Source organism: Gymnoscopelus braueri (assembly GCF_963280865.1).
Source record: "Gymnoscopelus braueri genome assembly, chromosome: 6".
Classification (NCBI taxonomy): domain Eukaryota; kingdom Metazoa; phylum Chordata; class Actinopteri; order Myctophiformes; family Myctophidae; genus Gymnoscopelus; species Gymnoscopelus braueri.
This window is the reverse complement of record NC_137607.1, coordinates 9,747,836-9,772,737: the sequence shown is the minus strand read 5'-3', so window position 1 is coordinate 9,772,737 and position 24,902 is coordinate 9,747,836. Positions and strand designations below refer to the sequence as shown.

General features: G+C 41.7%; 1 protein-coding gene across 1 annotated transcript in view; it reads right to left on the bottom strand.

Annotated features, from left to right (window-relative positions):
• Nucleotides 1-3,590: 3,590 nt before the first annotated feature.
• misp (mitotic spindle positioning) overlaps nucleotides 3,591-24,902 on the bottom strand; it is a gene marked incomplete at its 5' end in the record, with an annotated part of 39,455 nt that continues 18,143 nt past the window's right edge. Inside the window, 13 exons of the mRNA XM_080430406.1 lie at nucleotides 3,591-4,920; nucleotides 5,227-5,265; nucleotides 6,280-6,689; nucleotides 8,620-8,674; nucleotides 8,772-8,920; nucleotides 9,784-10,212; nucleotides 10,751-11,038; nucleotides 12,501-12,763; nucleotides 14,304-14,454; nucleotides 15,230-15,686; nucleotides 16,124-16,255; nucleotides 17,195-17,504; nucleotides 23,195-23,320. Of these exons, the coding sequence (XP_080286532.1) occupies nucleotides 4,816-4,920; nucleotides 5,227-5,265; nucleotides 6,280-6,689; nucleotides 8,620-8,674; nucleotides 8,772-8,920; nucleotides 9,784-10,212; nucleotides 10,751-11,038; nucleotides 12,501-12,763; nucleotides 14,304-14,454; nucleotides 15,230-15,686; nucleotides 16,124-16,255; nucleotides 17,195-17,504; nucleotides 23,195-23,320 (2,914 nt within the window). The 3' untranslated portion in view covers nucleotides 3,591-4,815. The remainder of the gene's footprint in view (nucleotides 4,921-5,226; nucleotides 5,266-6,279; nucleotides 6,690-8,619; nucleotides 8,675-8,771; nucleotides 8,921-9,783; nucleotides 10,213-10,750; nucleotides 11,039-12,500; nucleotides 12,764-14,303; nucleotides 14,455-15,229; nucleotides 15,687-16,123; nucleotides 16,256-17,194; nucleotides 17,505-23,194; nucleotides 23,321-24,902) is intronic.

The following is a 24,902-nucleotide window of genomic DNA, read 5'->3' as shown; positions in this document are numbered from 1 at the left end:
TATTTTTTTCATATCATTTAAAGAGTGAAGTACAAAGTTATTTTCAGTCGGTTCTAACCAAAATGGCTATTATCTCAAGTTTACCTCGCAACATATCTGTGTTAGAATAAATAGCAAATGCGCCTACTGCCTGTTTCCCCCAGAGTGTAGAAAAGAGAGTAACGACTTACGCAACGATTTTTGATCAAACAAGGAAATATGGACTTTTTGGAATGTAAGTGAATTTGCACTTGAAATGTGTTTACATCTGATGACATGTGTTTACATTTGATGAATATATGTGGGTAATATGTAATTACTTGAAATAATTTGAATGTACAACCCAATCTGATTTACTCAATACAACACTATTCATTCAGATGTTGTCATCATCTTATAATAATTAACAAAAAACTTTAATAATTTTGATTAAAAATTTGTTAGATCATACTGTTATGCTAAATGTAATGTAATATAGGCTGTAAGTAAATGGCATAAGGTGCTGGGAGTGAAAATATGAAAATAAAGTAGGGGTGCCTCGGATGAAAAAAATATTTATAGGGGTGCCCTGGGCCAAAAAAGTTTGAGAACCCCTGCTCTATGGCATGGAGCACATGCATCTTCGGCAGGCACTGGGTTAGATATCAAGCACACTGCACATGGCCAGCACGGAAGAAGTGCTTCAGTCATGTGCTTCATGAGAGAAAAGGAGAAGTTAATGTCAATGTGTCTCCCTGCACATTCAAACTGGTGGATGTGAATTATAGGAAGAAGTTGTCTACCCACTGTCAGCCAGTAGGATGGAAATGCGCAGTGTCCAGGTAGGCTACTGCTGTATCTGTTCAAATGTCTTTGGCCAAGTTGAGAGAAACCACTTCAAGAATGCTGCTGACTCAGGACTGACCACTGAACTTGCCTGTCATGTTCTGCACACATGCATTTCCACTTCCAGTGCTGAACCTTGCATCAGTTTTGCAATGCAGCTGAAGAATGACTGTATAACATGCATCCCACCGGGATGCACAATTACATTATAGAGCTTTTCTGGCTGATTCCATACCTGCAAGGTGTCAACAAACGGCTCCATGTCAATTGTGAGGTGAATAGGGCCTGCTGTACATGTCAACCAGTGACCATATCTGCTGCCTGCTTGGACACCTGGTTGGACGACAAGGTGCGAGAGAAACCTTGACCTGACCTTTAGCACATAGGCCAAAGACTGACCAGCAAGTGAAAATATAACAGTAGAAATAGATTCTACACCTACTGTATGAACGCCCCCCCGCCCCAGGTCCCCATATGAATCACCATAAGTTCACAGATTTCCTCACACAACTGCAATATTTTGTTGTTTTTAACATAATTTTGTACAATGGAACATCACCATGGGATGGACACCATCTTTGATTTGGCAATAAATAATTAACCGATGGTAATTTCACTGATTCAGCCATATTTCTTGAACCCTAAAACCTAGTTTTAGACACCAAAACCACCTTTCTAGGTTGAACAGTATCATAAAGCCATTAAGCTCATGGCAGTCATATTGGACGCCATCTTGAAAATTATGGCTTTACGAGAAATATAATTTCTTAGATTGTTTTGTATGTTCTTAAGCATGCCTAGACGTACCAGAACCAATTGAAAAACCTATTGTATATATTTTTGGGGGGGTTAATAGTATGTTTTTATAGATTGACCCATGTCATTTTCGCCTAGTGTTATAAAATAAAATGCATGATAGCACCCATAAAGCTACCATTGGTGCAAGGCTATCACATATTTTCTAACTCTAGACATGCATACCTTGACAAAAATCACTATGAGCATTATTCCCCTCAGATGGTACTGACCAACCCCCCTGGCTCACGGACTACACTTATTTGTTTTAGCTCTTGCTCATTTGACTTTGCTATTTCGTCTCATCTGTTTAAGAAAGTAGGTAGCTATATATTGCACTTTTAGGTATACTCTTGGTTGCTTGTTTTTGCAGAAAATGCACTTAAGACTTCTGGTGATTAGTAGTTTCGTTCCCTACCTATGTTGAATGCACTTATTGTGAGTCGCTTTGGATAAAAGCGTCTGCTAAATGACTGTAATGTATTGTAATGTAATGTGAGGATACACACAATCTTTTACGACCAAGACACACAGTCGTCAACTCCCCGTCTAATGTTTCTGCACATTGTTGGTGTCATTGTCTACATGTAAAGTGTCTTGAGACAACTTGTTGTGATTTGACACTTTAATAAAATTGAATTGAATTGAATTGAAGGTTTTTTTAAAAAATCGCCCCCAGTGTGTAAGGATCTTCAGAGTTACACACCCGTAAGGGTCCATTTGGAAACACCTCAAGGAACCATGAGGGTCCCTGGATCACACTTTGAGACCCACTGGTGTAGCAGAGTGTTTCCAGTGAGCTAACATGAAACAATATCAGCACCCTGACTCTGTTTGACTAGAATGTAACAGAGCCTTCATTAGTATCATTGGTAAGACCGGTGAAGGAAGTAAGGAAGAGCCCCCAATTTCTTTCCAATATGACCGCTATGCATAGAACCCATTGTGTTCCTGCCAAGTCAGAGGATCTGTGGCAGAAGTGAACCTCAGTCTCCACAGAGGCGGTGCCACAGGAGTAAAAATGCACACCTTCTCTTAATAAATGCATCTGTTTGACAAAACACTCACTCTGCCTCAGTTAGCGAAACCAAGCAGCTCATCTGGATTTACACTGAATATCATTATTCATTTGCACATCAATTATGTGTGTAGTAGTTACATCATTACAGGGGTCAGAGCAGAGGTCAACTATTCAGACTTAGAGTTGGAGTGTTATAGGTTTCATGGCATGCTGCTTTACAAAACATTAAAAGTCTTTATCATGGTCCTTCAAATGTGTATTACAAGGTTTTAACTGAAAAATCCACTCCAGTGAGCCATGGCAGGTTTTCTCTCTGTGTTCTGAGGCCTTTTCAGCTGCAATAAAATAAAAAAAAACATTTGCCTGCGGATGTCGCTGTTGACGGATTTTGCCTGTCAATCATCGCCTCTGCTTTGCCTCCCCAAAGGAGAAGGACAGGGGAGGGGAAGTGAAGGGGCGGGATTAATGGACTGTGATGTGTGAAGTCCACGGGCCAATCACAGCACGTTTCTGAGCCTAATTATTCAGAAAACCCCAGACCACAGAAAATCCGCTGAATGTTCAAAGTTAATTTTTCTTTGGTGTAATTGAGGTCAGAAAACCTACAAAAACCCTGAAAATTTAAAAAAAAATGTCATGAAAACTTAAACATTTGTTACAAGGTTATAAAACAAAGCTGGTTATAATCAGGACCAAGGAGGAATTATGAACCTTTTTATTAAATTATTTATTTAACACGGATTCTCTTTCAGAGCAACAACCTACTAAAATAATCATTCATTTACATAAATCCAAACCTGCGAACCACCCACTATAACCACCCACTATAACCACCCACTATAACCAGTGACCCACTATTAACCACCCACTATAACCACCCACTATTAACCACCCTAACCATATTAACCACCCACTATTAACCACCCACTATTAACCACCCACTATAACCACCCACTATTAACCACCCACTATTAACCACCCGCTATTAACCACCCAAGTTCAAACACTCAGTAATCTCAATGGCACTCGGTCTGCCTCACACGGCAGGGTGCCAGGTTCATCATAGTCTCTACTTGTTGGCATACTGTCCTGGAGAGGTCTTCACGGGGTCTCCATCCCAACTGAAAATACCCGGCAATACCCGAGACAAGTACGGTAGGGTCCGGATCAGTGCTTTATTACGGTCAATTATGGTCCGGGTCGGTTCAGATTATTTTACCTCGGGTCCTGAGTCTGTTTATCATTCTGTGTAATAATGTACCTGAGTCATGGATCCTAGAAGATCCAGACTCAGTGCTGATTAGGAGAGAAAAGCATGAAGTACTGCATGATGATTAGACCAAGGGTCCCCAAACCTTTTAGGCATTAAGTACTGTAGATCTGCCATTCATTTTATCGTAGGCTGCTACGTAGCTGCTAGACTCAAATATGACGTAGCGTAGTCTATCACTGGTAGAACAGCATTTTTGCCAGCCTTTTGTAACTAGGTATTTCATAATCTCACGTAGCCAGACAACTATTCCACAATCTCTGAAGGATGTATAGAGTCTGAAAGCCGAGAAATTAAGCCGTGATCTGTTCCTAAAATCCGTTCATGAAAATATATTTAAAAATATCTTTGCATTTTACTTTAGAATGTCCATATCTGATAAGCAGCAAGCTGTATAGGCTTTAATAGATTATTCTCTCTTATTATAATCAGGACAAATTTGCGCGACTGTAAAGTCGAAATGGAAGCGGGGAGGAGGCGTCACATCCGCTTTATCTTCGGGTCATTTTCAGAGCTTCCGTTGCTCCAGACCGTATGGCGGAAGCGTTTGAACATTGGGCGAGGAAACGGTCTGCCCCCCGAGACTAGAGTTTTCATGGCCATATAATACCCAACAGTCTGGGTCGGTTCTGTAATATCTCAGAACGAATCTCATGGGTCCAATTAGAGTCCGGGTCTGTCGTTTAAAAAACGTTAAAAATGACGGGTCCACTCGGATGTCGGATACAATTTCACTGGTCCATTCGGGGTCTGTTCCGTCATTTTGGATCTGTGAAGAGCTCTAGTGCCAGGTTCATACTGTAGTCTACTGGTGGGCATACTGCTCTACTGTTAGACATTCTGGTCTATTGGTAGGCATTCTGGTCTACTGGTAGGCATTCTGGCCTACTGGTTGGCATTCTGGTCTACTGGTAGGCATTCTGGTCTACTGGCTGGCATCCTGGTTGGCATCCTGGTTGGCATACCAGCCCGCCTCCCACTGCAAGGCGCGCTGGTTCTTATGTCTGATGACACGGGTGGCCTCTAAGACCTGGAAGAGAATAAACATTATTATTATTAGTATTATTAGTATTATTAGTATTATTAGTATTATTAGTATTATTAGAATTATTAAGACATTGAACCGAGTAATCATTGATGAGTGGAGCAGGTTTTCTTTCCTTTTGTTCTTTTTCTCAAACTGAACAGATTAGTATTTTGTCTTTCTATGATTTTCACTCACTCTCACTTACAGTTTTCTCACCAACAAGATAATGATCTGCATTGCATTCATTCATTCATTGATGCATTCATTCAGACAGACAGACAGACAGACATTCATTCATTAAAATCTTACCTCATTGTTGACGGAGTCAGTAGGCTGGATTCCTGCATACTGAACAAAACACAAGAACAGAAATGCTAAATGTTTACAGCACACATTGATGCAGTCATTTGTCTACTGGTGGGCATACTGCTCTACTGGTGCAGCTAGACTTAGACAACTATTCCACAACCTCTGAATTCTATATATATAGTCTGAACCTACAAATCCCGAAAGCCGAGCAAGGAAGCTGTCATCTGTTCATCATTTCAGTTCACAAACATACATTTAAAATTATGTTTTTTTTAATCCCATTTCTGCTAAGGAGCAAGGTGTTGGTTAGACTAATTTGTCCTTGAGTGAATCAATGAGTGAGTGAGAGAGCGAGCGAGTGAGCGACTGAATCAATGACTGAGTGAGTGAGCGAGCGAGCAAGTGAATCAACGAGTGAGTGAGTTAGTTAGTGAGCGAGCGAGCAAGTGAGTCAATGAGTCTTCTTCTTCTTTCGTGTGTCATCATCAGATGTCCAGTTCAGTAGCGTACAGCCACGCCCTCGTCTCAGGTCCCACATCGAAGAGGCCGGCCTCCGAGGGTGGTTTATACAGGGGACAGACTGTGATTATGTGCTCAGCGGTCTGCTCCGGCTCCCCACACTCGCATGCTGCTCCGTCCGCCAGGCCCCACTTCCTCATGGATGTTTTGAAGCATCGCAGGCGGTTCAGAAGGGTCCATTGCCGGCGTGGCAGTTCCTCTCCTTTAATGCCGCCCCCCGGGTCCTGGATGTAACGGTGGATGCGTGTGGGCCCGGCCGACTCCCACTCCTGCTTCCAGGCTGCCGCCTGGAAGCTCACCATGAGCGAGTGAGTGAGCGAGCAAGCGAGCAAGTGAATCAATGAGTGAGTGAGTGAGTGAGTGGATGGCTGGATGGGTGGATGGATGGATTAATGTGAATTAATTAATTAATTAATGAGTGAATGAGCGAACGAACGAACGACTGAGAGAGAGTGAGTGAAAGAATGAATGAATGAATGTGTGATTGAAGGAACGAACAAACACATTAATGAGTAAATGAATGAATGAACTCACTGAGCTCTCCTCCATTCTCTGCTTAACTCTCCTCTCTTCATAATCCTCCATCAACGTCTCTGTTAACCCCTTCTGTGCCTGGCTGCTAACACTAATAATACTAGTAGTAACACTACTAGTAGTAGTACTATTATCAGTAGTATCAGCAGCACTGATAACACTAGTAGTAACACTACTAGTATTAGTACTATTATCAGTAGTATCAGCAGCACAAATACTGCTACTAGGGCTGCTCCTCAGCTCTGCTCGGGGGGCGGAGCTGGGGAAGGAGAAGAAGGGTGGAGCCACAGCGCGGCCAATCACAGGGGAGGCGGGCCGGGCGAGGCCCCAGGGCTGAGCGGTAACCATGGAGACTGAGGGCAGACGGACAGGCGGGCGAGGGGAGACAGGCGATATACCGTTGAGGCCGTCTATAAAGAAACAAGAAATATCACACTATTATCATGTTATATATTACCTACAGACAGACAGACATATAGACAGACAGACAGACAGACAGACAGACAGACAGACAGACAGACAGACAGACAGACAGACAGACTGATCTTCAACGCGTCGTGAAGATCAGTCTTTGTCAGCAAGCAACAACACTGTCGTACTGCAGGGTATAATAAGGATATCAGTTAAAAAAGATCAGAGTCAAGATCATTCATCTTCTTTCTTTGTCTTATTTTGAAATTGAAAATCTGTCCAGACTCTCAGTTCAACTTTTGTCAAGAGAAGGGTTGCATTGCTCATGGCACGCCGTGCAGGAACCTATTTGACCAGGAGCACGCGCAGGCACACGCATAGATTTAAAACAACTTTAAATTCACTGTACACCTCAACAAAGTTTACAAAGGCTCCCGACTCACACCAGGTGGATTAACATAGGAATGAGCCTAGATGCATATCAATTGCCCATTGTGTGACCTGTAGTGTAGGCGTTAAGCGACGTGCGCATCACGTCATTAAAATAGAGTGCAACCACGTTCCAATTCAGCATTGCAACATTGGTCAAGAGCTTGTAGATTGGCTATTTTCGGAGAGAGTCGGTGTAGAGGGAAAAAGAGCAGACCAAGTACAGAGCTCCAATCTAAATATTGAGGGTTTAGAAGGTTAACTGTCTGAAAATGCACATTAACCTGAATCCAGATATCTATGAAATCTTTGAAAAAGTTTAATCTGCAACACAATTGTATACAATTTGTAGTGGGGGGTCCCTGCTTCATCTCTTGCCTCTGAGATGTAGTGGAGAAGAAGTAAAAGTACTGAAAATTGGAAATACTCAAGTAAAGTAACAATTCCTCAAAAGTGTACTTAAGTACAGTACTTGAGTAAATGTACTTACAGTAGTTACTTTACACCACTGGGTATAAGTACCATAGCTGTTGTGGCTGAAGGTCTAATGGCTCTATACTGAGAAAGTCAGATACTGTGGTCAGGTAAGGACACTTACTGGTTGACTAGAGGTACTGCATAAAAATCAAACGTTGACAACTTGTCCATAACTTGATCTCCCTTAACAGCTCAGCGGTAAACATTTTGACGCTCATGCGAGGGACCTGGGTTCGAATCCCGACTATAGGACATGATCTTTAATATATGATCTAGATTAAAATAAAATATGATATAAATCTAAAACATTATACATAACACCCGATATAGTGAAGGTGTCCTGAGACCAGAAGTTAAAGGGATATTTCACTTTAAATGTAGTGGGTCCTTTAAATAGTATACTCAGGCTTTTGTGAGCCCCCCAGACAGTTTTTAAGTTGCTTGATTCAATATTTAGATATTTGATATTCATTTTATCAGACACGCCCCCTTCCTATACAAACCCATTATAACTTCAAACTTCTGGTGACTCATCCTGCCCTCCTAATACGTGAGGGGGCTGTGTAATTTCTATTACTTTTTTCATTTATTTTCTTTTATTTTTTCATTGTATTTTTTCTTTTTCTTTTCCAAAATAAATAAATAAAATAAATGAAAAAAGTAATTGAAAAAACATGGTCTCCTCACGTATAAGAAGGACAATATCAGTCACCAGAACCAAGGACGGGTGTTTCTGATGAATCTAACATGGTTAAAATGGATTTTGAGTTAAAATTTGGATTTTGAAGTTACAATGGGTTTGTATAGGAAGGGGCCGTGTCTGAGAAAATTAATATCAAATATCTAAATACTGAATGTGTGTGTGTGTGTGTGTGTGTGTGTGTGTGTGTGTGTGTGTGTGTGTGTGTGTGTGTGTGTGTGTGTGTGTGTGTGTGTGTGTGTGTGTGTGTGTGTGTGTGTGTGTGTGTGTGTGTGTATATATATACAGCTGCATGTAGTATAGGCCTGTGTGAAATGTCTGACCTGTTTTCATAAGTGGAGAAGGTGGGTAGAACTGCCTGACGGCCATCTTGGTTGCCTAGATGAGATAAGATAAGATAACATAATACCTTTATTGATCCCGCTGAGGAGGAAATCAGTGGCCAAAGACAGTACATCAGTTAAGAACAGAGTACCTGCTCCACCAGAGGGGTTGGACTGAAGAACACAGTCTGCTCCTGGACCACCGATGCATTCTGGGTAGAGTTCTGTCTCTGAGATGATGATGACAATGACGATGATGACGTTGATGATGAACCCGGTCCCACCCGGTCCATGTGTCCATCTGGGGACGGAGCAAGGCTATTATAGTTATCTGAAACTAACAAAATAACAAAACATTTAACTAACTGAAATACGGTAGGCTCTATGCACAGCAGCCATATTGGAGAGAAATCGGGGCCTCTTCCTTACTTCCTTCACAGGTGTTACCAATTATACTGATTAAGGCTCTGTTCCATTTAGTGTAGCACAGTGGTTCTCAAAACGTGACCCCCCCCTGGGGGTCAGGAGGGGGTTCCCCACATGATGTTCGGGGGTCCCCAGATGACAGTGAAATTTTGAGGACTTTTAACACCTTTTTAATGCCTTAAAAAAACACATTACAGCATTAAAAGTAACAGACAAACTATTCTATAAAAACTGGTCAAACATTGGCCAAATTGGTCAAATAATATAAGAAAGAGGCAAACATTGTGAAAATAGCTGATTTACAAGCTCACAACGCCTCGCGTTGCGAGGCGTTGTGAGCTTGTAGATCTGCTATTTTCTATGTATCTGTGGTGGAACCGAGTTAAACTAAATGTAATACCTCAACTCAGAGGCGTACCCATAGAGGCAGGACAGGCGGTCGCCTGACCAACTAAGATCTAGAAAACCCAAATAACCCGAAAAGGTGATTATTGTAGGGGGTCGTGGCCTGAAAAGGTTGAGAACCACTGGTTCATTATTACACAATACACAGTACTTCTTCTGACCTTTTTGAATCTCGCCCCTGATAAATACCTCAGATTATGATTTAAAAAAACTAAAACTAATATAAATAATTATAAACTAAAACTAAGCATTTCCCTCAAGAAACACATAAACATCTAAATAAAACAAAAATAAAAACTTTGAACTTGAAAATTCCAGAACCATAATAATAACCTTGGGACAGAGCAGAAGATGAGGGTTCTGAACCTTGTCCCACCCGGTGGTCCAGGGGTCCATGCTGGGACACAGACACCCGGTGGTCCAGGGGTCCATCCATGGACACAGACACCCCGTGGTCCAGGGGTCCATCCATGGACACAGACACCCCGTGGTCCAGGGGTCCATGCTGGGACACAGACACCCCGTGGTCTAGCTGGGGTCCATCCATGGACACAGACACCAGCTCCCTGGACTCCCTGAGCTCCCGCTCTCGTCTCAGGTCCTGTTGGATCTCCTCCTGGATCTGCTGCGTCCCTGCCGGACCCCCCGGACCCCTCCTGGACTGCAGGCCGGTGGACTCCAGCAGGGTCCCTCTCCAGGCTGGGACTGCGGTGGTCAGATCATCAGGGCTGGCTGACCGCACCTTCTTCAGAGCTGAGGTCCCTGTAGGACGTGGTCAGTGGTGGAAAGTAACTAATTACATGTACTTAAGTACTGTACTTAAGTACTTAAGTGAGGTATTTGTACTTTACTTGAGTATTTCCAATTTACAGTACTTTTACTTCTACTCCATTATCTCAGGGGCAAATATTGTTCTTTTACTCCACTACATTTATTTGAAAACTTTAGTTACGAGTTACTTTGTAGATTTTGATTATTATTACAAAACATGCATTAACCACTTCAGTCCTATATGCATTTCGGCTATTTGAAAATAGCAAGCTCAAAAATTGCTATAGCAAGCTCACAATGCTTGTAGATCTGCTATTTTCAAAAGATTTTTATACATTTGAAAACTTGAAATGGGACATTTTGCATAATGAGTAGGCTACTTTCTACTTTTGGTACTTTAAGTACATTTTGATACCAATACTTTTGTACTTTCACTCAAGTAAATTTTGAATTCCGGACTTTTACTTGTAACAGCGTATTTCTACATTGCAGTATTGATACTTTTACTTAAGTAAAAAAAGGTGAGTACTTTTTCCACCACTGGATGTGGTCCCTGTAGGATGCTGTAGGATGGTCCCTGTAGGATGTGGGATGTAGGATGTGGTCCCTGTAGGATGTGGGATGTAGGATGTGGTCCCTGTTGGATGTGGGATGTAGGATGTGGTCCCTGTAGGATGTGGGATGTAGGATGTGGTCCCTGTTGGATGTGGGATGTAGGATGTGGTCCCTGTAGGATGTGAGATGTAGGATGGTCCTGTAGGGTTCTGCACTGAAGCTGCTCTGCTGACGGTCCACGGCTCCCGGTTCTGTGGCGCTGCTGGACGGGGTTGGAAGTGGTTTGGAGCAGAGGGTTGTTATTGTATTTATATGTTCATTTGACAGGGACAATACAAAAAAACTATGTATCAAGTTATACAAACATGAAACCGTTGCATTGTAAATGGGGTTTATAGCCGAGGCTAACCCCAGTCCCTGGGGTCGCAAAGTTAGATAAAGCAAACTAGAATCGAAAATAAAATGCATAGTTAAGGTAGGGCAGGGGATTTTCTTTGGTTCAAAAAAGTGTGACATAGCTCTATATTGTGATAGTAATCATTGCTACAGAGTGTTTGTTCAGTAACAGGAGTTTCCATGTCATGATTTTTTAGGTCGGGATACCAATTTTATCCAATCAGGATAGAGATCTCAGACAGGATACAGATTAAACAAGTAACATTGGAAGTGATGACACAAAGGAATGAGCAGACACAATTGGACCACTATAATAAAAAAATAATAAGCTGATAAGCTGATAACGGTCCTTGATTGGCTGACACCCCCCCCCCCCCTAAAAAAAGAATATAGAGCTTTAACCTTTTAACACAAGTTTTAACCAAAAGATACCACTTACCCTACCCTACCCTTTAACTGAAGTGAAACACAACCTGCTTAAAAAACGATCTATTTTCACAACCTGAATCTAAATCTAAACTGTAAATGAAATGGACATAACCCCTGCTCATTTTGCTATAGGGTCGGATGGCTCAGGGTTGAGGACAGAGTACGGCAACTTGGCAATGGGCCTGGTCTACAAGATACACCACAACATTGGGATACCCACGTACCTGTCAAAGTATTTCAAAAACGTAAATGACGTCCACAATCACAACAACAGAGGCAGCTCCACAGATCATGTCCAACCCAGATTTGGCACAAATAAAGGGAATGAACTTGTTCTCATGCTATGCAACAAAAACGTGGAATGCCCTATACCAAAGGAGTAAAGGAGTGTAAAACCCTACTCACTTTCAAAACTGCCCTAAAAGAACACCTCCAGGAGGCTGTAATTCCAAACTGGCCCCTGTCAAAGTCTTAACCTAACACCCCCGAACTGTTTAATGTACATATTTCTTGCTTTTCATACCAGTAACCTGTAAGCTGATTGTATGATGTTCTGCATTGTAGTGTATATCTGTCTGTTTTCTTAATTGTCATCATGATTTGAGTGCACAGGGATCTCATTTTAAATAAGCCATTGTGCTTTTATGAGCGATCCAGTTTAGAGGACCTTGTATTGTTAACTGTACTTCCATGTACTGTTTCCATGTCTTTCTAAATAAAGTACTTCAATCAATCAATCAAACAATCAATCAATCAATCAATCAATCAATCAATCAATCAATCAATCAATCAATCAATCAATCAATCAATCAATCAATCAATCAATCAATCAATCGATCGATCCTTCAAATCAATCAATCAATGAATACAAATAAAAATGTTAAACTAATAATAATAACCTTGGGTGAAGATGGAGGAGTCTGTGGGTGGAGCTGAGGAGGAGGTGGAGGAGTGGTGTGATGATGGAGGTGCAGAGGATGGAGAGTCTTGCTCCGTCTGGTTGCTGGTGTTTGTGGCTCGGTCCGTCAGCGTGACGACCTGGGGGGGTCGGCTCAGCATGGGGGGGATTCGGTCCACAGGGTAGCCCACCGGCAGAACCCTGCTGAGGTTCTGGACCTCCGCGTCTCCCCACAGAGTGATGGAGATGGGAGAGGAACTCAACCTGAAAAATAAATAAATACAGTGGTTCTCAAATGTTTTCAAGTAGACTAGAGATGGGGGTCGGCGGACAAATACATATCATTTTGGGGGTCCTTGACATGATTTATTTTTGTTTCAGGGACCTCCCCAGAAGCAAAGATTTGATTTAAAAAAGTTTTTTCCCAAAAATATTATGTATTCAAAGATGTGCACACATTTTCCACAATGTTTCAAAAAATTGCAGAAGCTTGTAGATCTGCTATTTTTGAATAGCCAAAGAAATCTGAAAATGACACAGATGCGTTCGCGGTCTTAAAGGGTTCAAAATGATTCTGTCTACCATGCGGGACTACGATTTATTTCAAGGTCAGGTTTTCGGACACGCCACTGCATGTTGTATGAGGTTGGTTGGTAGCCTGACACTCAGCCTGAATTTTCATTTCGTTTCACTCCATTATTCAGTCTGAAAGCCCTCTCAGTGCAGCCAATTTCAGAGATGGGGGCGTGGCCAAAGTGCGACTCTTTGGCAATTGGTTCATACTGGATTATCCCGATCCCGATTCGTCGTACAGATTTTCAACCGAGAAACACCCGCCCTCGACAGAGTCACCAGACCCTGAATGCGAGGCAAACGATTCAGGGGGTGGAGCAGGCTAGTTGGTTGGTCTTGCTTGAGAAATTGCAGAATGGAGCATTGGTATCATACTGTATCATTTTCTTTGTTAGGCAGTGTTGCACAAAATGCCTTCTTACTTTTTTTTAAACCTGAGATCTGATGGAAAGTTCTTGTACAAAATTCCTAGATCTACAGTAATTCAGTCTTTGGTGAAACTGCTTTTCATGGGTTTGTAGCATCATCTTGGTGTCTGTAGCTACTCATCTTAAACATGGGTTCTCTTGTCAGCATGGTCGTTTTTTGAAAATAGGATAAAGGACTGCTTGACCACTGTCTGCACACGTCCTGTCACTGAACCACATTCATCTGTTCTGTTCATTGGATGTAAATGCTTTAAGTATATTTGTGTTCTTTTGATGTGAAACGTTGTTGCTGTTTTGGCCAGGACTCCCTTGCAAAAGAGATTCCTGGTCAAATAAAGGTGAAAAAAATTATAATGCCCAGAATGAGATGTATTTGGCCTGGGACCCCCATCTGAGATTATTTTCTGCCAGGGACCACCCCACACACAAGTTTTCTGTTATTAAAATGTATAAAGAAATGTTCCAGTTTCACCCAAAAATGTTCAAGATGTTTTAAAAACAGCAGATGTGGGTATACTCCACATTGATGTAATTTCATCCTCAACTGACTGTAAAACGTTTCCTTGAATGTATTCTCCCACATAGTTTACTTAAAGGTTCCATGACATCAAATTCATTTTTCAAACTCAATTACACCCAAAAAAAAAATGGAACTTTGAACATTCAGTGGATTTTCTGTGGTCTGGGGTTTTCTGAATAATTAGGCTCAGGAAAGGGCTGTGATTGGCCCGTGGACAATCCAGTAATCCCTGCCCCCAATCTTTTTAATTGTTTTGTGAGTGACAACAAACAAACAAACCAACCTGCTGATGTAGAGCTCTGTCTCCTCAGGGTGTTTGTGAGGACAGCATGGAGAGGGGAAGACCTCCGTCTGGTCCCTCTTCATCCCCCAGGACCCCTGATCTGCCTCCTCATCCTCCTCCTCTTCCTCAGTGAATGATTTATCCTTCTTATCTACAATGTACAATTTAAGCATTCAGCATTTAGACCATATTATCCAGAGTGACATTAAGTAGAGTGCAGAGAGAACAGTGTAGGCAATCTGTCTAAACCACTGGTTCTCAAAGTGGGCTCCAGGGACCCCCAGGGGTCCTTGAGGGAGTTCCAAAAGCTAAATGAGGAACCCTATTTTATGCTTAGGTTATTCGAAAATAGCTGATCTACAAGCTCAAAAGGCATCGCGATGTGACAGCTTGTAGATCTGCTTTTTGGAAAAATCTTGTAGAAAATGTAGAAAATGTAGAAAATCTCTTATGGGGGTCTCTAAAAATATCAATACTGCAATGTAGAAGTACTCTGTTACAAGTAAAAGTCTCGAAGTAAAAATGTACTTGATTAAAAGTACAAAAGTATTGGTATCAAAATGTACTTAAAGTACCAAAAGTAGAAAGTATTCATTATGCAGAATGTCCCATTTCACAAAGTTTTCAAATGTATAAAATGCATACAAATCTTTTGAAAATATCCGATCTACAAGCCCACAATGCGTCCCATATGGACGAATTGTATAGGCTGAAATGGTTAATGTATATGTTTTGTAATAATAATCAAAATCTACAAAGTAACTAAAGTTTTCAAATAAATGTAGAGTAAAAGTACAATATTTGGATCTGAGATGTAGTGGAGTAGAGGTAAAAGTACTGCAAATTGGAAATGCTCCAGTTAAGTAAAAATACCTAAAAAAGTACAGTACTTTTGTACATGTACTTAGTTACTTTACACCACTGACCTGATGTCACCAGGACCATCTTCCGTTCCCCCGTCAGCTCCTGAGCGTTGGTTCCCAGACCTCCTCTGGATCCTCCCTGGAGGTTTTGGTTGAGGAGGTCCTCACCTCTCCGGCTGTCTTTCTGCAGCTCCTTCTGGAGGAGGAAACTGACGCGGTTCTTCTCCTTGGCCTTGACGGGGGTCAGGCCGGGGGACGAGGAGGTCAGGGACTGGGAGGAGCGGAGCGCCGTCGGTAGCGGTTTGGTCTTGATCGCCACCATCTCCGTCCGCCCGTCGCCGAGCCTGATCCCCCGCGAGCGCCTGAGGTTCTCCTCCCTCTCCTGGGCGACGCGGATCTCCCTCTCTATCGGTGTCTCGTAGGAGGAAGGCGGCGGCGCCGGCGACTTCCGGGAGTCGCCGTCTTCACGCCAGACGCGGTCGCTGGACGTGCTTCCATCGCTGGTGTAGCCAGCGCTCACCTTCAGTGGTGGAAGAAGAACACAGATTGTTGTTGTTTTCTTTTTACTTGAAGGGATAGTTCACCCCCAAAATGACTAGTCTCCCCATGGACACTTGAATTTATGGTTTTGTTTTTGTTTTTGTCGCATTCCTAAGCCAATAATTTGATCTGATTGATTCCATTTTTTGTATTATTATTTAGAGTAGCCAATTATTAAAGTACGAAAGTCAAAGGGTTTTGACAAGGCCCTTTTCAAAATGTGTCAAGCTCTAATCTAAAAGCTCAGTAGACTAAGCATAAAATATGGCTTAATTGGTTAATGTATGTTTTGTAATAAAAATCTACAACTAGTAACCAGAGCTGTCAAATAATTGTAGTGGAGTAAAAAGCACAATATTTGCCTCTGAGATGTCTAGTATATAAAGTATTGAAAGTTACTTTCCCACCGGCGCTCACCTCCAGACCAGAGTCCAGATCATCAAACACACTGCTGCTCTGTCTGCTCAGCCTCTGGTCTTCATCCGGTCCTCTGCTGGTTCTACTGGAGGTCTGGGGCTCCATCTCTATCCACGCATCATCTCTCCGTATCTTTGATTGATTGATTGAATTCTTTATTAGCAGGTTTGTTAACAGTACAGGTAGTACAGTCAAAGGTTTTGCTTAAAGAGCTGGTGCCATGTTTTTGCACTTTTTCTGTTTTTCATGTGTTTATGAGGTTGATAGAACTTCATTAAGCCCCCCGGTGGTGGTTTTATGGTGTTTTATGTCTGCTCTGACTATTTGAAGTTTCTTCCTGGAGGCTGAAACCTTGAGGGTCAAACGTGCCAATAGAGAAACAGCGCTTTAGTGACATAGTAGAAACATACCCTCCCCCTCATTATCATAACACAACAGGTGTGGGCATGAGGAGGAGGAGGGACTAGGACAGGTGGGTGGTGCTAAGGTGGTGAAGGAGGTGCTAAGGTGAGAACCAGGTATACTTAATGAACTGGAGGCGTGTCCACATAAAAACAGAATTTTAGCAATTTCTGTACACTTTTTTGAAAAAAAATCTTCCTCCTAATATAACCATAATACCTGATGATTATGTTTTAAGGGGGGGGGGATCACTGAAAATCACGGCACCCCATCTTTAAAGGATAACACCAAAACAAAAAAACAATAAAAGGGTCTTGTTTCAATTGTGGTCCAATCTGTACTCATCAGTAATACATCATCGTCTATGTCGGGTCAAAACCTCATATGTATAAAACTGTTACTTTTCAGGATTCAAATAGAAAAATAATGCTGCTATTTTGAGCTTGTAGATTTGCTATTTTGGATACATTTGTGTGATGCTGTAGTATGATCAAGTAGGGATATGAGATAAGAGGTTTCTGCCTGACAGTAACAATGTGATACAATACAATACTGGTAGAAAACTCAGTAACATCAACAGGTATATTTACAGTGAAAGGGGTGGGGGGGGGGGGGGGGGGGGCAGAGAAGGCTACTACCAAGGTGTTAAAGGAGTTAAAATATGCTCACTTGCATCGACGTTGACACCCGGTCCGCCTCAGAGCGAAGCATCCTGGAGCTTTGTAGTTTGGGAGATCTAGGCGGTGATGGTAGAACCTGGGTGTGTTGTAGTTTTGGAGATCTAGGCGGGGACGGTAGTACCTGGTTGCTTCGTGGTTTTGGAGATCTAGGAGGCGGTGATGGTGGTACCTGGTTGCTTCGTGGTTTTGGAGATCTAGGCGGTGACGGTAGTACCTGGTTGCTTCGTGGTTTTGGAGATCTAGGAGGGGATGTTGATGGTACCCGGTCCGCCTCATAGTGCAGCATTCTGTAGCTAGGGCTGGGCCATATGACTTCAAAATCAATATCAATATCACAATTATTTAAACTTTTGCCTTGATAACCGTTAATTAACTCTCTCAGTGCCACGCCCCGACATATCCCGAGTTTTTCCCGAGTACCCTCAGTGCCAGCACGAGAAATCCCGAGTTTTTACTTTTGACTGTGGTCGCGCTATTCTGTGTATTTTTCATGATCACTTTCGCTTCCTGACTACATCAGACTCACCCGGAAATGGATGTGAAAAAAAAAAATTCATTTCCGGGTCACGTTGTTTTTCTCCGTTGATTTTCGGCCAGAATAGGGAAAGTCACGGTTTTTCACATGTTATAAAAAACAAACGGAGAGGTCCACGTCTACTCTCTTTGGTCTGGGTGACGATCAGTCATCGTAGTCGTGTATTACATCGTAATTTAGCGCGATCAACGATTGTCAAAAATGTCAACATCCGGTTCTGACCGGATATGACGTGAGCCTGTTTGGGAGGGGGCAAGTGAGCCAGCGAGATCATCAATGTGTCGATTTGTTGCTCTCTACTGGTAGAACTGTATTATGGGTTTAAAACCCCAATCAGATCATTTATTTGAATGAAAAATTACAAAATTTAAAAATTAAAAAAAACGCAAATTCCTGGCAGTTTGGGAGTACTTTATGAAAATACTCTTGGCACTGAAAGAGTTAAAGGTAGTGTATAAGATACTTTATTATTGTTTTATTTAAGTAAAAGTTAAATCTCTATATTGTGATAGTAATCAAAGCGTGTTTGTTCAGTAACAGGGGTCTCCCTGTCTCTCCAGCTCTTTAATAAACAGACATAGGGCCCTATAATTGGCACTGCTATACCCGCACCCGCTGCCCACTAGCCGTGATTTACTCTCCACTACCCGTGAATTAGGTATAAGGGAACTGGCACTGTCCGTAAACGATATTTTGCGCCTGCTGTACCCGCCATTCATTATGCCGACGCCATTATTTGCGCATGGAGGTGTGCCCGTGGGCGTGTTGTTGCATTATCCCCAAAATTGCTATTTTTTACCACACACGTTTTGGAAAGCGCATAGTGGAATTTGAAACCACCCGCTATGCCACCCACTATCGTTTGGTAGAGCGCGCCTGCAACTCTCGCCAGGGCGCACAACAGCACAACATTCAAACGCTCCCTCTCTCTCCTATTCTCAACAAATCTCTGTGATTCTAATTTTCCTATAATCAGCAGAGGGAGAGAGGAGAGCGTAAGATCGCATTGGGGATAATGGCTTGCGCAGTCTTCTCTTAAAGACAATGGCAGCCTGGCACAGTGATTGGTTTTATTATTGTATTGCCCAAACCACACCTATGCATGATGTAACAGGTGTTTTGCGGGTAAGGCAGGTGTCCCAAAATAGTAACTTTTGCACGGGAACGCCCCTTGCGCACTCCTAAATCCTCAAATAGTGGGTTTAGCCAGTATGGTCCTGAATAGGGGCCATACACTTTCAGGTGAGTTGCCAAATTTCAGCCAATCAGGAAAAAGTACCCATTTAACATCTTACATTTTATAGTGTTCCAGTTACAGTTTTGTGTGCTAATTTCTTGGTGTCTTATTTTTCGATGACCAGGTTTCCTGTAATAACCCTGAAGTGTTGACTGATACTGTCACCAGTTATATCAATTTCTGTGTTGACAATGTTATTAAAACAAAGGAGGTTAGAATTTACCCAAATAATAAGCCATGGGTCAATAAAGAAATCAAACATATTCTAAATCAAAAGAAAATAGCATTTCTGGAGGGGGACCAGATTAAAGTCAGAGACCTAGAGAAGGAAATAAATCGCATGATTAAAAAAGGGAAAACAGACTATAAAGACAAGGTTGAAGAGAAACTGAGGAACGGCAATGCAAGGGATGCTTGGAGGGGACTGAATGCAATGATGGGTAGGGAACAAAAAGCAACCCCCCCATGTGACGACCCTGTTAAACTGTCTAACGATCTGAATATTTTCTATTCTAGATTTGACACACATGACTTCAGTGACGAATGCAAGTCTGTTTGTGCAGGGCTGACACTCGCCCCTGTGACAGTTAAGGAACAGGAGGTCATTTCAATCTTCCAGCAGGTTAACCCTCACAAAGCCACCGGTCCAGATGGGCTCAAGGGGAGGGCCCTGAAAGAATGTGCCATCCAATTGGGACCCGTATTTACCAAACTATTCCAAATGTTTCTCAATATCAGCTTTGTCCCCCAGGCCTGGAAAACGGCAACCATTGTCCCTGTGCCAAAAACAGCACGAGCAAAAGTGCCAAATGATTTTAGACCGATCGCCCTCACTCCTCTATTAAGCAAATGCATGGAGCGTGTAGTGAGTAAGGAGCTCTCACTGCAAACAGCTAAGTGCATGGACCCCATGCAGTTTGCTTATAGAGCCAGTCGAGGTGTAGAGGATGCCACTCTTACTTTATTGGACAAAATACATAGTCATTTAGATAAACCCAAAACATATGTCCGAGTCCTTTTTATGGACTTCTCCTCTGCTTTTAATACGGTCCAACCCCATCTTCTCCTAAAACGCCTGTGTGACCTGAACGTCAGTAGCAATCTCATTTCGTGGATTAGGGAGTTCCTGAGAGAGAGACCCCAGCGAGTCTGTATTAATAACACTCTGTCTGACTGCCTTGTCCTAAACACTGGCGTGCCGCAGGGGTGCGTTTTATCCCCTCTGTTATTCTCCCTATACACAAATGAGTTGAAATACAACAACAAAGACTTCTCTCTCATAAAGTACGCGGACGACATGGCCCTGGTTGCCTGCCTGCAGGACGTTTCCAGTCCCTCTTACTCCCAGCACATCGACCGTATTGCCACCTGGTTTGACAGCAGCTTCCTTGACCTTAATGTCACTAAGACCAAGGAACTGTGCTTGGGAGGGGGGTCAAGAGCAGAGGGCTCAGGGTCCATCTTTAGGCCTGTTACTATGAGTGGGGGGGAAGTGGAGCAGGTCAGTGATTTTAAATATCTGGGAACGACCATAGATAATAAACTCACCTTTCAGACCAATGCAGACAACATCTACAAAAAGGCAAGGCAGCGGCTTTATCTTCTCAGGAAACTGAGCAGTTTTAATGCCAGTAAACACACCCTGACCATGGTCTATAGATCACTCACTGAGAGTGTTCTCACTTTTAACATCGTGTCCTGGTTTGGGAACCTCTCAGTTAGAGATAAAAACAAGCTCACCCAGGTAGTCAACCAGGCAAGTAAGATCATTGGAGACAAACAATTGCAACTTCAGGACATATACAACCGCTCCATAACCAAAAAAAGCAATTCAGATTTACAATGATTCTACCCATCCTCTTTACTCTGAATTTGACTTGTTGCCATCAGGCAGGAGGCTTAGGGCAAAACTAGCAAGAAAGAAGGGTTACAAAACGTCGTTTGTGCCAACTGCTGTGGACATTTTAAATAAGAAAATGTTTAGATAGTCTAATCGCCACTGCTCATGACCACTGTTGTTGTGTTAATGTGAGTGCATTTTTATATAGTATTTTAATGCACCTGTGTATTTTTGTAATGTTTTATTGTTGTAACTGACTGCTGGTGTGCCAAAGACAAATTTCCATTTCATGTCAATTTAATGGACAATAAAGTTTCTTTATCTTTATCTTATCTTTATCTTATCACTTCCAATTGCACTTGTTTATCCTGTACGAGTTCTCCATTCTGATTAGATGACCTGATATCCTGACCTGATAATGTATATTTTCTGTTCACTAAAGTCCTGGAGAGACACAGAGATCCTTGTCACTGAACGACAAACATTCTATAGCAATGCTTACTATCACAACGTAGAGCTATTTAAAGGAGAATTCGGGACAAGCCTTTTCCTTACCTTTATATGATAGTATTATATCCTAGAATGAGTGGTACAGTAGAAAAATGTCATAACTCCATCCCGAGTCCACCACAGCTAAAAACCTGAGCGGCCATGCACTAGATTGTGTATTTATATATATATATATATATTTTTTGATGATATCTGACTTTCCTAATGACAGAAAACTCTCCACAGTGTTTGTGTTAGATGTGCCCCTCCGGAAGTCTCGCAAGACGAGATTTCACCCGTGATTTCATCCAAGCCGCTTGTCAACACTACGGAGGCCCATTTGGAACAAAAACACTGTGGCGAGGTTTCTGTCATTATGAACGTCAGATAAAGCAAAAAAAAAGCGCGATAAAAATACGTGATCTAGCGCATGAACCGTCCGCTCTGGTTTTTAGCTGCGGTGGACTCAGGATGGAGTTATGAAAATGTTACATTACTCGTCCTAGGACATAATAACATCATATAAAGCTAAGGAAAAGGCTAGTCCAAAATTCTCCTTTAACACTTATTGTAAAAACAACAACAACAACAACAAAATCACTTACTGTAAGTAGGTGAGAGGTTCTAAATGTCGGTCTCAATACATTTTCAATTAACAGGCTCTATGAACAGAAAGAAACTGGGCCTCTTCCTTACTTACCTTCACAGGTCAAATACTAATGAAGGCTCTGTTCCATTTAGTGTAGCAGTTCTCAAACTCTTTCATTTCAAGGACCCCCATAACTCTGAGAGCGTACAAATGGAACCAAGCCTACGTTAGTTCCACTTGTACACTCTCAGAGTTACTCACCCGTAAGGGACCATTTGGAACCCCTTCAAGGAACCATGAGGGTCCCTGGACCACACTGTCCAGGGGATGCGCACTGAGTGTTTCCAGTGAGCCAACATGCACTATATCAGCACCCTGACTCTGTTTGAGCCTTCAATAGTGTCATTGGTAACATCTGTGAAGGAAGTCAGGAAGAGGCCCAATTTCTTTCCAATATGCCTACCTGTAGCTCTGTAGTTTTTCAGTTAAAGGACGACTTCACCCATTTTCAACCTATCTTCATATAATTGGTCCTCACTAATGTTCAGGATAAAATGGTACCAGTCTCAGTGTCTCATAGGAGGGCTGTGGACATTTCAGAAACCCACCTACTAGGGCTTTCACCAACTAGTCGACTAGTATAACCACTAGTCGACCTTGTTGGTACTAGTTGAATAGTTGACTTTGTCGTTTTAATGCCATAGTAATGGCCCATCACTATTCATCATTATTGTTATCCTCCTGCCTTTTTATCAAAAGGGGGTCAAAAGTATGCCCAATAATAGCCTATTATTGGGCAATATAACCCCCTTTTGAGGATCCCTGGAGACGCTGCTCTGCCAGAAGCGCTTCCCTTAAAACGGCATAAAAATAAAGGCAGGAGGATAATAACAATAGTAATGGCATTAAAACAATGGCGATATGTAATTTCGACTAGTTGACTACCTCTGGGTCAAATTAGTCGACCAGTAACAATCTATAGCCGTGAAAGCCCTACCACCTACCAGTGACATCATCGTTAGACAGATTTTGTTTTTCAAACAAGATTTCAATTGTTTTTATTAGATTTGTATTAACGTGGGAACAATGGCTTCCATTATAGCATGCTAATTTTCCAGGACTAGAAAGCCTGCAGTTTCTATAGACTTGGATTACCAATCGATGATGTCACTGGTAGCCTCTGAGACACAGACCAAGTAGACAGAAATGGTGTCATCTTATAAAGAGTATTAGTGAGGACCAATTATATGAAGATAGTTTGAAAATGGGTGAAGTTGTCCTTTAACAGTCCAGCCCTACCTATAGCTGTGTAGTTTCTTGGAGGGGGTTGGGGTTCTGGTTTTCTCCATCTTTAAGAACTGTTCTCTGGCTGCACTGAAGTTGATCTGCTGGCTGTCAATGGTTCCTGGTTCTGCTTCTGTGGTGCTGGGTGGGAATGCATGTTTTTTAGAGCAGGGTTAATATAGCTCATTAAAACTAACAACACTAGTATCGCAAACAAACGTGTTAACGGAATTAAAAACGAGGCTTTACGGAAAAAATAAATAAATAAAATAACTGAAACTGTATTGTGTGTTTGCAAAAGTATAACTAGAACTGATGTACATTAATTACTTTAACATATTGACAAAAGTCTTTGTCAATATTGTTGCATACATAAACTAATTAATTTTGGGTGCATATGAAATCTTCCAATAGGCCTATGTTTTAGCTTACTTCACTTTTTAGCTGTGCCATTTATGTTGTAAAAAAAAATAGCAAAAAATAACAACCTTGTAGGCTACATTTGATATTTTTCTTACCTTGTTGAATCTTGTCCAACTTACATTGTTATCCATATTACAATAAAAGTGTTAAAACTATACCCTACACTAAAACGATCTAAAACTAAGCCTTTTCAAAACAATGAAAAATAAACTAGCAAACCAACATTAAAAACGAATCAGAACTAAAGTGAAATTGAAAAAGTCAAAACGAAAAATACAAAAATACAAAAATAATAAAATAAAAACTAATTGACCCATTCAATCAAGGAAGGCATCTCTGTCATTTTAGATTTCTTTGGCTATTAAAAAATAGCAGATCTACAAGCTCATAGCGCGGCACCGAGTGCCGCGCTATGAGCTTGTAGATCTGCTACTTTTTTAGGAAAATCGTGAAAATTTGTGTAAATCTTTGATATATATTTTTTTGAAGCAAACATTTGTAACTTAAATCTTTGCTTCTGGGGGGTCCCTGGAACAAAATATTTTGAGATGGGGTCAGCGGCCAAAAAATACATATCATTGTGGGTGGTCCTTGACATGAAAAAGTATGAGAACCGCTGATATTATTGCAAAAAAACGGTTAGGATTTAGAAAACATTTGTAGAATATATATTCAAAGATTTGCACAAATCTTCACGATTTCTCAAAAATAGCAGATCTACAAGCTCATAGCGTGGCACTCGATGCCGCGCTATGAGCTTGTAGATCTGCTATTTTTGAAAAGCAGAAGAAATCTAAAAATGACACAGATGCGTTCTTGGATTGAAAGGGTTAAAAAATGGGTTAGGCCTAAATGGGTTAAAAATGGGTTAGGCCTAAATGGGTTAAAAAATGGGTAATAAAAAAAAAAAGCTTAAAGGTATCATGACATTCATTTTCACTTTTTTTATTTTCAATGTTTTATTTGGGGTTTTATGACCTCAATTACACCCAAAAACCCTGAACATAAAACATTCAGTGGATTTTCTGTGGTCTGGGGTTTTCTGAATAATTAGGCTGAAAAGTAATCTGAGCTTGGCCCTTCGACAGTGAGGTCACTGTCGAATAATCCCGCCCACTCTCCTCCTCGCCCCTCCCCTCCCCTATCCTTTCCTTTGGGGGGGGCGGAGCAGAGGCGATGATTGACAGGCAAAATCCCTCACCAGCGACACCCGCAGGCAAAGATTTCTTTTTTCATTGCAGTTGAAAAGGCTTTAGAAATGTGAGAGAAAAACACCTGCCATTGATCACTGGAATGGAAT